At 40.7% G+C, this 12623-nt stretch overlaps 2 protein-coding genes across 9 annotated transcripts in view; both read right to left on the bottom strand.

Moving 5' to 3' along the window:
- fam189a1 (family with sequence similarity 189 member A1) overlaps positions 1-3110 on the bottom strand; it is a 104012-nt gene extending 100902 nt beyond the window's left edge. Inside the window, exon 1 of the mRNA XM_030045327.1 lies at positions 2533-3110. Within this exon, the coding sequence (XP_029901187.1) occupies positions 2533-2763 (231 nt within the window). The 5' untranslated portion in view covers positions 2764-3110. The remainder of the gene's footprint in view (positions 1-2532) is intronic.
- Positions 3111-5653: 2543 nt separating this feature from the next.
- tjp1a (tight junction protein 1a) overlaps positions 5654-12623 on the bottom strand; it is a 62937-nt gene continuing 55967 nt past the window's right edge. For 6 of the 8 annotated variants that reach the window (XM_030045296.1, XM_030045264.1, XM_030045278.1 and 3 more), the window contains 4 exons: positions 12381-12535; positions 12078-12295; positions 11422-11565; positions 5654-7537 (listed from right to left, as the gene is read on the bottom strand). In XM_030045296.1, coding sequence (XP_029901156.1) covers positions 7443-7537; positions 11422-11565; positions 12078-12295; positions 12381-12535 — 612 coding nt within the window. In that variant the 3' untranslated portion in view covers positions 5654-7442. The remainder of the gene's footprint in view (positions 7538-11421; positions 11566-12077; positions 12296-12380; positions 12536-12623) is intronic. The other 2 variants (XM_030045304.1, XM_030045312.1) reach the window with 2 other exon arrangements.

Here is a 12623-nt window from a genome sequence, read left to right as displayed (position 1 = left end):
TAAGTTTAATCAATGAAACTAGAGAATATACATTTTAGAAACGAGAAGCTGAGAGCAAACTAAATGCAAATATACAACTGTAAAGCTATAGGGGCTGCATGGTTACTGATCTCTGCTGGTCGTCAGAGCTTTATGCTATCTATTCAACTAGCCATGGGACGCATAATGTGCTTTACATATAAATATAATTTGCATATAAATTTGATAGCCAGAAATATCATGGGGCCCTGGGTGATGAAAGGTGTGTATCGCATTCTGTGTGCCTCCCCCCTGGGAAAGAAACATTTAATGAATCAGAGTTGAAATTACAAGTAGTAGAGATTTTCTTTCAACCTGCCCCTGAAATAACCTCTAAGTTTATTCAGCGTGACTCCAACCCCAACACTGCGATTTTGCTTTTTGATAAATGAAACAAACTTTCCAAATAAAGTCTGTTTGACATGATACGGCACAGTTAAGTCTGTTGTAGAGGACTGATCTCCACTCAAATCAGCAACCAAATCTCTTTTCAATAAAAAGAGACTGTACTGTTATTGGATGAAAATCCAAACAAAATGTAAAACATGACTCCGGGTGTCTGACAGCATACATGCAGAAATCTGAAGAGAGCAATTTCTTTTGGCAGCACACACACCATAAGAGAGCTTGAATGTTATGTATATATATATATATATATATATATATATATATATATATATATATATATATATATATATATATATATATATATATATATATTATTTGGATAAACTCATTCAGTTTCAGGTCGTAGAGTTCTCAGCTTTACAGGTAATGATTTCCAATATCAGTTTGCTTGTGGGCAGCTCAGTCCAAACACCAGGCTTCCCAGATGGAGAATGAGTCCCAACTGTGTTATCTGGGTTTTGGCTCCATTGTAACTGATGATTTGTGGTTGCTGGCAAGCACTTTGTTTTCAGCACCTGATTTGATTCAGCCTGGCTCAAACTACAAAAACCTGTGCTCATCAGCACCATCACACCCCCACCCACACACACACACACACACACTCACCACCCTCTGCCCCACCGCCCCTCCTCCTTTCAAAGTATGTAGTCTTCCAGCATCTTGATAAAAATCAATCTCAAGTAGCAATGGCTGTTAACTCTCTGTGCAGCACATCAGTTTCATGTTCTGTATTGGAACTATGTTAAACTGCATCGTCCCAGTCACATAAAATTCAGATTTTAAAAAAATGAAGACTTTGATTTAGGGGCATACACCAGTGGATGTGTTAACTATAAAGATCTTACAGAGCATCTGCATCTGCCAGACATTATTATATGGCACAAAGTGTTGGGTGACTCCACACAGTCCCGAACATGTTTGGGACACAAAATATCGTTTTTTTAAAATACGCAGTGGAAAAAAATGCTGGAGTTGAGCTGTCAAATAAGCTTTAGGCAGTGACTGATCAAGACTGTGCTCTGACCTATGACCTTTCACCTTGTGGTTAGGCACTATTCCCCTGAAGCCCCACTTCCTCTTATATGTACAAACACACACACTCTCTTTCTTTCTCTCTCTCAGGCGCGCACACGCACATGCACCTATACACACACAGATGGCCCTTGTGCCGAAGACCTCCCATCACCCCTGCACTCTGTCCCAGTGCCTCTATAATTAATGGACCAGCCCTGCTCCACGCACTGACTGGGTCTCTGGCAGGAAATCAAGCAAGTGTGCACTCATAAATATTTACAGCTACCACCATGAAAATTTCAAGTCGAGGAAAAAAAAAAAAACGTGTCTCAAAGATGATTTGCCAGTATCGCAGGTACTGTACAAAGGCGAGTGCTGAATAATATGCAGCAACCTTTGCTGTGTGTGTGTGTGTGTGTGTGTGTGTGTGTGTGTGTGTGTGTGTGTGTGTGTGTGTGTGTGTGTGTGTGTGCGTGTGTGTGTGCGGATCTACAGCACATCTACTATAAGCAGATGTGGTGTTCTCACCAACCAACCAATCGATCACATTGATCACCAATGCGGCTTTCTATCACCCAGCCAATTCAGCGTGTGGCCTCAGACTGTGCAAACTGTCAAAGCAATGGACTCAACAACTGAAAGATGTTCTGATAATGTGGAGGAAATCAAGATTTAAAAAAAAAAAAAAAAAAATGTGCACATTTCTTATCCATACAATCTCACGTCAGTTGGCTTTTCTCTGCCTCCTGACATGAAATGCGCGACTGGAGCCTTTTTGAATCTAACCACAGAGGCAACTATTCCCCCCAAGGAAGGGAAGAAAAATCACTGCATCATAAATATAAAACTTAGATTGTGTCTGTGGTCTAGTTAAGTTTATAGTGACCTTATACCGCAGGCCTACTTTATAGTAGGCTATTTTGCCTTTACAGTATTAGTGTGTGCTCCAAGAACATTATCTTACAGTTACGCTACTGTGTAATATTGAATATTATCCTCATAAAATGATTATAGGATTACTGTAGCGCTTTCTGTTCAGGGAGTGAAAACTGGGATCAACCTGATTCATGTCAGCAGTAATGTTATACTCACTGAGAAGCCTGCCCAGAAGGGACAGGAGTGCCTGACTCTGGGTGATGTAGTGAGTGCGAGAGCTGCGAAACTGACGGCCAGGATCAGACTTCCCAGCACCATCTGAGAGACTCCCAGGGCCAACATGATCCTCGTCCTAGTCCTGAACTCCCTCAGTCTGGACAGGCTCCGGGACAGCGACGCCGGGCTCAGGGACCCCGGGCCACCGCGTGGCAAAGCGTTCACCGGCATAGTCACTCAAGGGTGTCAGGCTACCAACCGGGTGAATGACAAATCCTGCTGCAGATGATGAAAAAGAGCAATAACATCCAAAGAACTGAGTAGGTGCTGTGGAGGTGGGTTTCAGCCAGTAGCGCGCAGGTAAAGGATAGGATTCGGGTCACTCTGTGTGTTCCGCAGAGGAGTCCCCATCAATTAACATCGGTGGAGTCTCTCCAATTAGCGATGCGTAACCAGCGGCTGTGGCGCGGCGCAGGAGGGCAGAAACGCGAGCGGAGAATGGACTGAACGAGGCACCAGATATTTACCATAACACGTCCAGTTCATTTCAAGTCGAAACGAGCTGAAGATACTCGAGTTCTCGGTGCAATCTCCAGCAAACAACCCATTCCTAAAAGTCACGGCGACAAAAAACGCATCATCCCACTGTTATCCAGCCTTGCACCATTGTCACGCTTGCCTCTGCGGGCTTTTCAACAACTCAAGTGATAATGCCTAGAGGAGAGGTTGGACAAGCTCCTGGACGCGTGTATCTTGAGGTTAGGTAGCCTGCTCCTTTGAAGAAAAGCTGGAGCAAACGTCCAAATTGCTAAAATTAAACCGAATCGTGCAGCCGGGGCGTCTGAATACTCCCAGTGTCAATGGATATCCCTCCTCTCAGAGGCACCAACTGGGGGTTTTCACAGACGACAGAAAAATCTAACAGCCTGGACACATTGACCAGGCTCCTGTGAGGGGGAGATGCACACTGCGCATTGGAGATGTGCCACTCAGCGCGTCTATGGCGGCGAGATGGGTTTCTTTTACTACGATGGCGCACAGAGCCATGAGGGGGAGGTGGGCACTTACTACCCGTAAATTACTGATAGGCGACAACGGAAAGGTAGCCTGTATGTGATTTGTTAGCGCCGGTGATGCGTTGGTGAATGGAAACGTGGATAAAACAGTGATCTCCAGTGGAAGATCATCATAAAGGCAACTAAAGCATCGAAAATCAATTATGTTTGCAGAAAAGCGCTTTCTTGTCTCCTGGAGGACCCGATCTTCTTATAACTTATGGCAATTTGAGACTAGTTTATATGAATTCATGCCATCAGTTTATTACTGTAAAAAAAAAAAAAAAAAAAAAAAGATAGAAAGAAAAAAGTGTGGGGGAAATCCATACAGCAAAATTAGACTGCAAGGTGGGTAATTAAACTGAGTTTAGGAGGAGAAAGAGGAGGAGGAGGAGGGGGGTATCCTCTAGTATGTCTCCGTATGGATAAGGGTGTCAACAAAACTGGTTTAATTAGACAGAGCAATTACTGCAGATAACTAATCCTCAATTGGTTTCACCCTTAGAGCCCCAGCCTGCAGCATGCAGCACAGCAAAGCCTCCATGCGTCTCTTTGTCGGCCATGGCCACCACACTATTAAGAATAATCTGACCTCCATGGCCGAGGTTGTATGTAATCCCATGTTCAGTGACAGTTGTTTCACATCTACCGAGGCCCAGCCTTAGTTTTAGCACCTCTGAATAATTTGACTTGGCATCATTTCTGTTATTAAGCCTATCATCACCAGGAAATGTCTTGCCATCTTTAGATTTGTTTTAAATGCTCTTTTTGAATGTGCTTCTTTAAATAACTCCTACAATACCGCGCTAATAATCGCAATATCGCATAGTAATGAAAAGCCTTTTACACAAGACAACGTTTATGAAGGAATAAAGCCAAAATAAGATCACTCCAGACTTCATTATCATCACAAAGAAAGTATATTTTTCTCCTCTTTCCTTCCTAGTTAAGGAGGATTTTGTCATTCACTGTCTCTAACAATCTGTTCTTAATAAACCCGCCAGGATCAACAGAGCATAAGAAATAGGTAGGCTACATTACAGTACCTATCAGAATATTACAGTATTATGGTGTTATTTCTGGGAGCGACAGTACTCCCTGTGCCTTGTCCCGCTATGAAAATCACTGCTGAAGGACTTATGCATTTCTGACCTTGTGCAGATATGGATTTAGAGCTCACCTGCGCCACCTAGCTGTGATTACGGGTGCCTGGAACTGTGGTGTCCCAAAATCAAATGGAAAAGTGCAGCCAAGCAGCGGTCTCCAGTGCTGGATAAAGTCCTCAGATCCTTTAGGCTATTTCAGTAAAGGTAATATTACCATAATGCTGAAAAATACTCCATCAAAAGTAAAACCCCTGCATTCAAACTGTTACTGAAGTGAGATGATACAATATTACAGTGTACAGTACTAGCAATGTTTAGAGTGGCCTTTTTCAGTGATGATTTATTATTCTTGATCTTTAAGAAATATTTGATTTTTTTTTTTTTTTTTTTTTTTTTTAAATGTTGTTGGTCTAACTGCTTCCATACTACGGGCTAGCTTCAACACTAACCATATGACCTTCTTCTTCTGATGTGTTTTGCATGGAAATCTTTTCTGCAATGTAACTAGTAACTGCAGCCAAAAGATAAATGTAGTGGAGTAAAATTGCCATTTCAAATACAGTTCAGTGAAATTACTATGTGTCACAACCTGGACAAAAATACCCAAGAAAAATCTAACACATTAAACACTCTGCTAAGTATACTTTGTTACTTTCCCACTCACTTTTCCCATTTTTCAACAGTTGGTTAATTAAGAGTAAATATATATATATATAAAAAAAAAATATAACAGAGGGCTAATGTTTTTGTTGTGATTTTTATTTTCCATAATTAATTCTAGCATTACCGTAGCTGATTTTGTGGAGAGGCACAAGATAAAGGAAAAGAGAAATAAAGGAGAGAAAGTACAGAAAACTGTGGTTAAGTTTGTTCACGATAGCTCCCTGTGGTGGAAGATGAATGACAGGATAGTTTTGTCTGCAAGATAACAAACCTTCCTGTAATGTAAACAAACAAGCCTTTAATTTAAAAATGATTTTATTCATTAATACAGTGGTATACTTAAAATTGTGTCGCAGAGGAGAAAAAAAAAAGTCAGCCACACGTGAAGAGCTAATATCCAATTAAAGCAGTGTTATATCTAAAAAATAAAATAGTACTGGTGTGCCATACATAATATATTGTCTATTAGTACAAAAATACATTTAAGGGCACACAATACAGCATCCAGTATCACAAATCAATGAGGGGGACACTTTCAGAGCACACCCTTTTTAAAAGAACGTTTTTAAATGTATTTAACCCAAGCACTTTTCCTGATCAGTAAATAACCATAAAAAGACCTTTTGTGACCATTATATAGTGAGATATATTGGTAGAAAAGGTGGATGTATTACTGTTAGGTTACAAGTTCCAAGGCTTGAGGGTATATTCAGAATACAAAGATAACCACGTTCACTTTCTGTCACTTTTTAAAACATGTTTTCTCTATTTTTTTATTTTTATTTTTTACAAAAAACAAAGACATACAAAAAGTTCATTTACAAACAAAGAACCAAGGCAATGTGCTAGCGTTATTTACAGCCACTTCTTTTTGTTTTTCTTTCTTTTTTTCTGAAGTAATATGCATAGCAGAAAAAAGAGAGCATACCTTTGTTATCCTTTTATCAACTGTTCTTTTGTGCCAAACCCAAGTTCATTTATACAGTGGGTTCACAAAATGGCAAAAGAAAACAAACTTCATTTTACCATAATTTATCATAACTTAGTTATTTTTTTTTCCTTACTGAAAAAAAACTGAATAATCTGCAGATAAGGCATCACTGCTTATTTGTGTGTGAGTGCGAGAGTGCACAGAGACAGAGAAAGAGAGAGAGCGAGAGAAAGAAAGAGAGAGAGAAAGAGAGAGGTGAGGAAGAACTGAGCAGGTTACTGGACCTGAGTAAAGCACATGCATAGATCTCCCTCAGGGCTGGAAGGAGCCAAAGAATATCACCGTAGGGGGGTAGAAGGAGGGAAGGAAGGAAGTGAGGGAGGAAAGAACGAAGGGAGGAAGGAAGAAAGAGCAAGGAGGAACTGTTCTCAAAGCATGCTGCTTGGCTTCATATCCAGCTCACGTTATGACAACACCTTCATAGCGACATATCTGCACCAGACACTTGCAAATATTGCAGTCGTTGACTTAATCACTACCAATTATCTCCGCCACCTACCTCAGACCTTCATTAAAGTTCCCTCAGTGAAAAGTAATGTGGAAATGTGATGATATCTTGTATAGTTACTGTATAGTCAGTCAGAACTGTAACATAACAGATGTAGACTGGTAAAGTAATTCCTTAAAATTTCAGTAAATTGAAAATTATATCTATACTACTATATATACTGTATGCATATATAGCATAAATACACCTACATGGATTTTAAGTATGTACTTCAGTGGTACAAGCCTCAAAACCCATCCATCCATCTATATTTATGGAAAGATGACATTGGCTTACATATATTTAGTGTATCATTCCTCAGTGACATAGGGCATGCATTCCAACAATGGTTAAAGAGTTTTTTTTATATATATATATAGAAATGTTCAATTTTATGTCAAAATGTCAAATAGGGGAGAGTTTTCTTCCTTCTTCCATGGGGCTGAAGCTTCTTCATACTTTGTTGTGTGGTGTAGCATGGTGTGTAAGTGTGTTCGAGTGTGTGCATGTGTGTGTGTGTGTGTGTGTGTGCATGTGGAGGAGTCTGTAATCTTCATTTTGTTCCCCATGGTTTGACATTCAGTAACATCACACCTGCTGGGCCGTCCTTAAAAGTGGTCAATGAGCACAGAAACACAGTTGGCTCCCACCAGGTAGTTTGGGTCCCCAGGGAGAGACTTGTTCTGCCAGCTTTTTGGGTCACCTGGGAATAGACAGATGAGTATTGTGAGTGATAACAGCAAGCAGCGGAAAGCTTCCCATGTATAATGCAGCACACAATGCGTTTTACATCCACTCTTAATTGGCAAGCTATAAAAACCGCCGACACAATGGGTTGCCTACTAGATCTACACTGAAATCTCTTTGCCCTTTTCCACCGCAGAACAACAAACAAAAGCTAGCCTGAATGGGAGCGAACAGGAACTGACGACAGGTTTGGTTATCGGGTTTCAAACAACCGTAGGGAAAACGGTCATGGTTGATGTGATAATAGCAAATAGGCAAGTGACATCATTAGGGCGGATCCTGTGTCCTGCGTTCTTGACATTGTGGTCCTTCAGTTTTAATTGTCCAGCTTCGATTTCTTTACTTTTACTCAACATCAGTCAGGATCACGCTCACAGCTCACTCCCATCAAATGCAATTTTCCTAAATTCCTTGTGATTTCTTTTCATTTCCTCCAGCTCCTGCTGAATTTTCTGACCAGAACACGATGAGAGCTTTGACCTCATCGTGTTTTTCTCCATTTGGCTTCTTCAGATGCTCGACAGCAAACAAAATGATTCTGCTTCAGTGATATAGTGTGCAGCAGCCCTGCTCCCAGGCCCCTGTTGGCACCGCTGTGGTGGAGAGGGGCTTTACTGGGGTTCAGAGACTTGAACTATTTGAAAACAGCGGTGACTCCAGGATGCTGTCTACAAGCTATTTAAATTAAACTGTATGGTCACGGCCCATGTCCAAGCACCATAATAAAAAGATTGGTAAAAAACAATTTCACGTTTTTATTACATCTCCCTTTTATTATGCCTCTTGCTGAATGAAAATAAAACCTCACGTCATTGCGAGGACCGAGTGTAACTGCTATTTCAAATTTACAAGCCTAATCCAAGAGGAAAGTTCAGTATGCAGAACAAGAACAGCTTTCTGTGCCCTTAGGACAAGTAAGATCTCATCAAGGGACATAATGTAATTTGATATATAATGTACCAGGGGCGCGATGATTCATTCACTGCATCAATTATACATTCTGTCAATTCAACTGCATCAGTCTGCTACAAGAAATAAATGTGAGCCTGAATCAATATGAAATGCTTTAACTCAAATCATTCCCAAGGCTTAAAAAACCCCAAAAGACTTAATATTTTTTTAATTTAAGAATGCTATGAATAGACCCTTTTCACAGCAGTGGTTTTGACATAAAATAGCAGGGTAAACCGGTGTTAATAATGACATAACAGTGTTACTGATAATGCGCTGCTGTTGCTGCTTCTGGCTCACTGGGAATGCTCTGGTACACTTAAGTGGAAAACAACCTTAATTAATGTCATCGGTAACATCTGTGTTTACCTGCTATTTCATGTCAAATTGGCTGCTGTGAATAAGGTCTACTGCAAATTTTTGGTCATTTTTCTAAATAAATAATGTAATGTAATTCTGATGGCTGATGTTACAGCATTGCGTTGTACTTGTGTCTTTAATGGATATAAAACTCTGGCCGCAAGCACTGAATCAAATCTCTGACTAGAATTTTGATTTGCAAACTCAGATCTGACTGAATTCTTAAAAAACAAAAAAAAAAATACAATCGTTCTTAAGATTTGCCAACTACTGAATCGTGATAGTCTGTTGCTCTGGTGTTTGCCGTTTATGATTTCTGCCATTTGGCCTTTACTGTAAATGAAAATCTGTTCTCAGTGGACTTGGCTAGAATGAAGAATGGTTAAATAGCAGTAAATACATTTCTATACACCGCTATAACATACATATAACTCTGATGCTAACAGCCAGCCCAGCACATCATATACTCCCAACATTTCAGCTGTTTTATGTGATTTTCAGATCAAAATTTTTGAATATTTGTGTTCTTCACACCTAAATATAACTGACAATCCTCCCATGGAGCTGAATTCAGACAGTCTACTTCTATTAACACTGTGATCTACAGAACAGGCATATCTAACTCAAAATAGATGTAGGAGAGACATTAAGATGAGAGGAGAGATGTAGAGGCAGGGAAAAGAGAAGTAGGGGAAGTGAAGGGAGAGGAGAACCACAGAGGGGACAGGAAGAGGCTGGAGAGTGGTCTTGTTTGACAATAAGAGGATTACGACGCAGCCTGATAATCCTCCCGCAATTCAGCGGGACAACAGAGTGGGCTGCCATCTCTCATTCAGCTCTTCAAGTCTCATCCTTAAAATGAGGCTAATTAACAGCTAATCCTGACCACTGCCAAAATTACCACTGTTTTAGGAGAGAGGGGAGTGAGAAGGAGAGCACTGACAAAGACATACAATCTATTAATTTCTTTGGAAGATGTAAACTTCTTCATCAGCGTAGGATCTTCCTCCTTCAGTTCAATAACATTACACATGTACTGTTCTTCTTCAGGTTTGAAAAGTAAGTAGAAGCTATACCTTTTCAGCTTTGGTTTCTAATAAGATGCTATGTATAGGATTTTCTCTTAACCATATCTAGAGACAGGAATTATTGCTATGATAGATGTTAAATATAAACTGACCATTGCAAGTAGGTAGGTATATTGCTTTCACTTGGTCACTAACTATCTGAAAACTTGTTGGTATACTCCCTAAGTCTCTCATTCTATAGCCCCAGACTGGGGCTATAGAAAAAATAATTAAGTTAATTTATTTTTGTTTTGCACTGTGGCAGTGATATAAGGGGAGAAAATCTAGGTCAAAAACTGTGAGTCACTGATTAAGTGTGTAAACAAACTGAACATTTGCTGACAGTGCAGTTAGAGTAATTTAATGAGATTTCCTTTTATTCACTCTCACAAGCCTCTCCAGCTCATGACAGGTGTAAACGGTTCAGCTCATTTGCATACTTCTGCTTCCCTGAATTTCAGAGTATAGATGGGTATCCAATTTCACAACCACACTCATTTTTGGTAAACAAGCTACAAAGACACAGACCGAACTCCTTGGAGTAGGGCTGGGTGATATGGCCAGAAAATAAAATCCAGATTTTTTTTTTTTTTTTTTTTTTTTTAACTTTTTACAGCTTTAATGTAGATTTTTCTTGCTACCACTAATTGGGGCTTGGTTGACAGAATGCTCGGCAGCGGTTATAACATTATAACATATAGTCAAAATCTCAATTTCACAATTCAGCTGTTTTTTTGGGTTTTTTTTTTTTTGCATTGATTTAAAACCTAAATTTAGTGGAATTTATCGCCCAGCCCTACCTTGTAGGTACCCAACTAGAAATAAGGATGTTATTTTTCCAAGGTGCTGTACGTAGTTAAATTTCATCAACTACTTCTTGTTTGTGCGAGTGTCAACCATGACAGTGCTCTGATGTCATGGGGATCTATTTAGGCTGTTCTTCAGGTCAAGATTTGGGTGGCTATGTGAGAAAAACGACTTGTAGCAGAGATGCATGCACTGTGATTTCTACTTGATGGAATGAACTGTACGGCCAAGTGTGTGGGGCATGCATGCATAAAAGAAATCACTAAAATGTGTTGATGTGACTCAAAAGATGAAAACAAGAGAAAAGTAGTGCAACTTCAGCATGTAAAAGCCATGAGGTAGATACTTTGATCTGAACACCACATAAAGTAAGCCAGTGGCAGGAGAGAGTAAATTGGTGAGTTATGGAAGCATAGATGAATGATGAAAATGGATCATACCAAATCATAATGACGAATAAACAGATTTCCCCTAGATTGGTTTTCAGACAGGGAGCAAACTGATCAGAAAATTTAGTCCTCATTTTTGTTAACTAAGACTTGTTAGGGAGAAAATCAAAACTAGGGGAAATCATGATTCAACAGCAACCCAAACCCTCAATTTGTCACACAGCCAGCCCAAAAGACCCCAAAAGAACAGAGAGAGGAAAGCATACCCGACGAGGAGTCGGAGGATTTTAGAGCAAAAGACCAACCATCAGGGGTCATAGACGCACAGTGAGGTAAGCGTAGCTCCACAGGCTTCAGGAACTTGAGGCCGTGAGGTCCACACATCACCAGAGGGCTGAGCAGAGTCTCTCCTGAAAACAAAAACACAGGACAGAGTCAGAGCTGTACACCCAAATAAGGATGTACAAAAAAACACCCACAAGCCATGACTGATATGCTTGCTTGCACGCACCATCACAGTTGCTGCTGTTTGTTTAGTTTTCATACTACAACATAAGCTTTGCTCGTCTGATTGGATGAGTTAGCCAGTGATGGACAGATGGGTGATCCAGGCACCTGCTATGTATTTTTGTAAGCACCCATTGCTGCCACCACTATTTGAAATGGCCTGAACCCATCAATGCTGAGACTCTGATTTGCGAGAGGCCTGGACATCCATGCAAAAATACATAAACTTGAGGAACTGTAAGACACTGTGGATACACCAAATGCCACAGGGACTCTCACAGAACGACTCACACACAACAGCACATTAAAACCTGAGGCCTATTGTAAAATGAAAGCGAAATGAAATTAACAGTGAGAAAATATGTTTTAATCTGGGTTTCTAAACTAAATAAAGCTGCTAATTTGTCCATGTTACCTTTCTCTTTGTCGAGTGGTGGCAGGATGCTGTTGTCTCGGCAGACCTTAAAGTAGATCTCCTGCTCCACACCCTCGGGGATGGCACCCTGTGGGATAATAATGCTGACACCCGTCTCGATGGAGCTCAGCACGCCACCATTACAGTTGAAGATCCCTCGTGCTGTAGCCACCACTGTGTGGCCTTCGTCATCGTCGTCATCGTCCAGGGCACTGGGACTGGAAGACAGAACTTTAGAGTCACATATTCCACAGAAGACCTGGGATTTAATCTGTGCGGTGCGAGTGAGCGCTGCGTCGTTACCTCACAGGGATGGCTTTGGGCACCGCGTTGATGTTGTTGTGCTGGTATTTAGAGCGGTGGTCCATAGTGCGAGTGAAAGTATCCAGGCCACTGTCTGGATCTGTGCTCTGGGCCTGTGGGGGGATCTGGGGCTTCACTGGGCTGGAGCTTGGGCCCTGTTCCAATCAGAATGAAGTTAGCAATCACTCTAAATTGCTTAGTGTGAGAGTAATTTCTCTGTGCTTAGCTCTCAGTAATCGCTGT

The sequence above is a fragment of the Myripristis murdjan genome, chromosome 3, assembly GCF_902150065.1.
Source record: "Myripristis murdjan chromosome 3, fMyrMur1.1, whole genome shotgun sequence".
In the NCBI taxonomy this organism is placed as follows: domain Eukaryota; kingdom Metazoa; phylum Chordata; class Actinopteri; order Holocentriformes; family Holocentridae; genus Myripristis; species Myripristis murdjan.
Note: the sequence above shows the minus strand (reverse complement) of the source record. Positions and strands in the feature narration are given on the sequence as shown.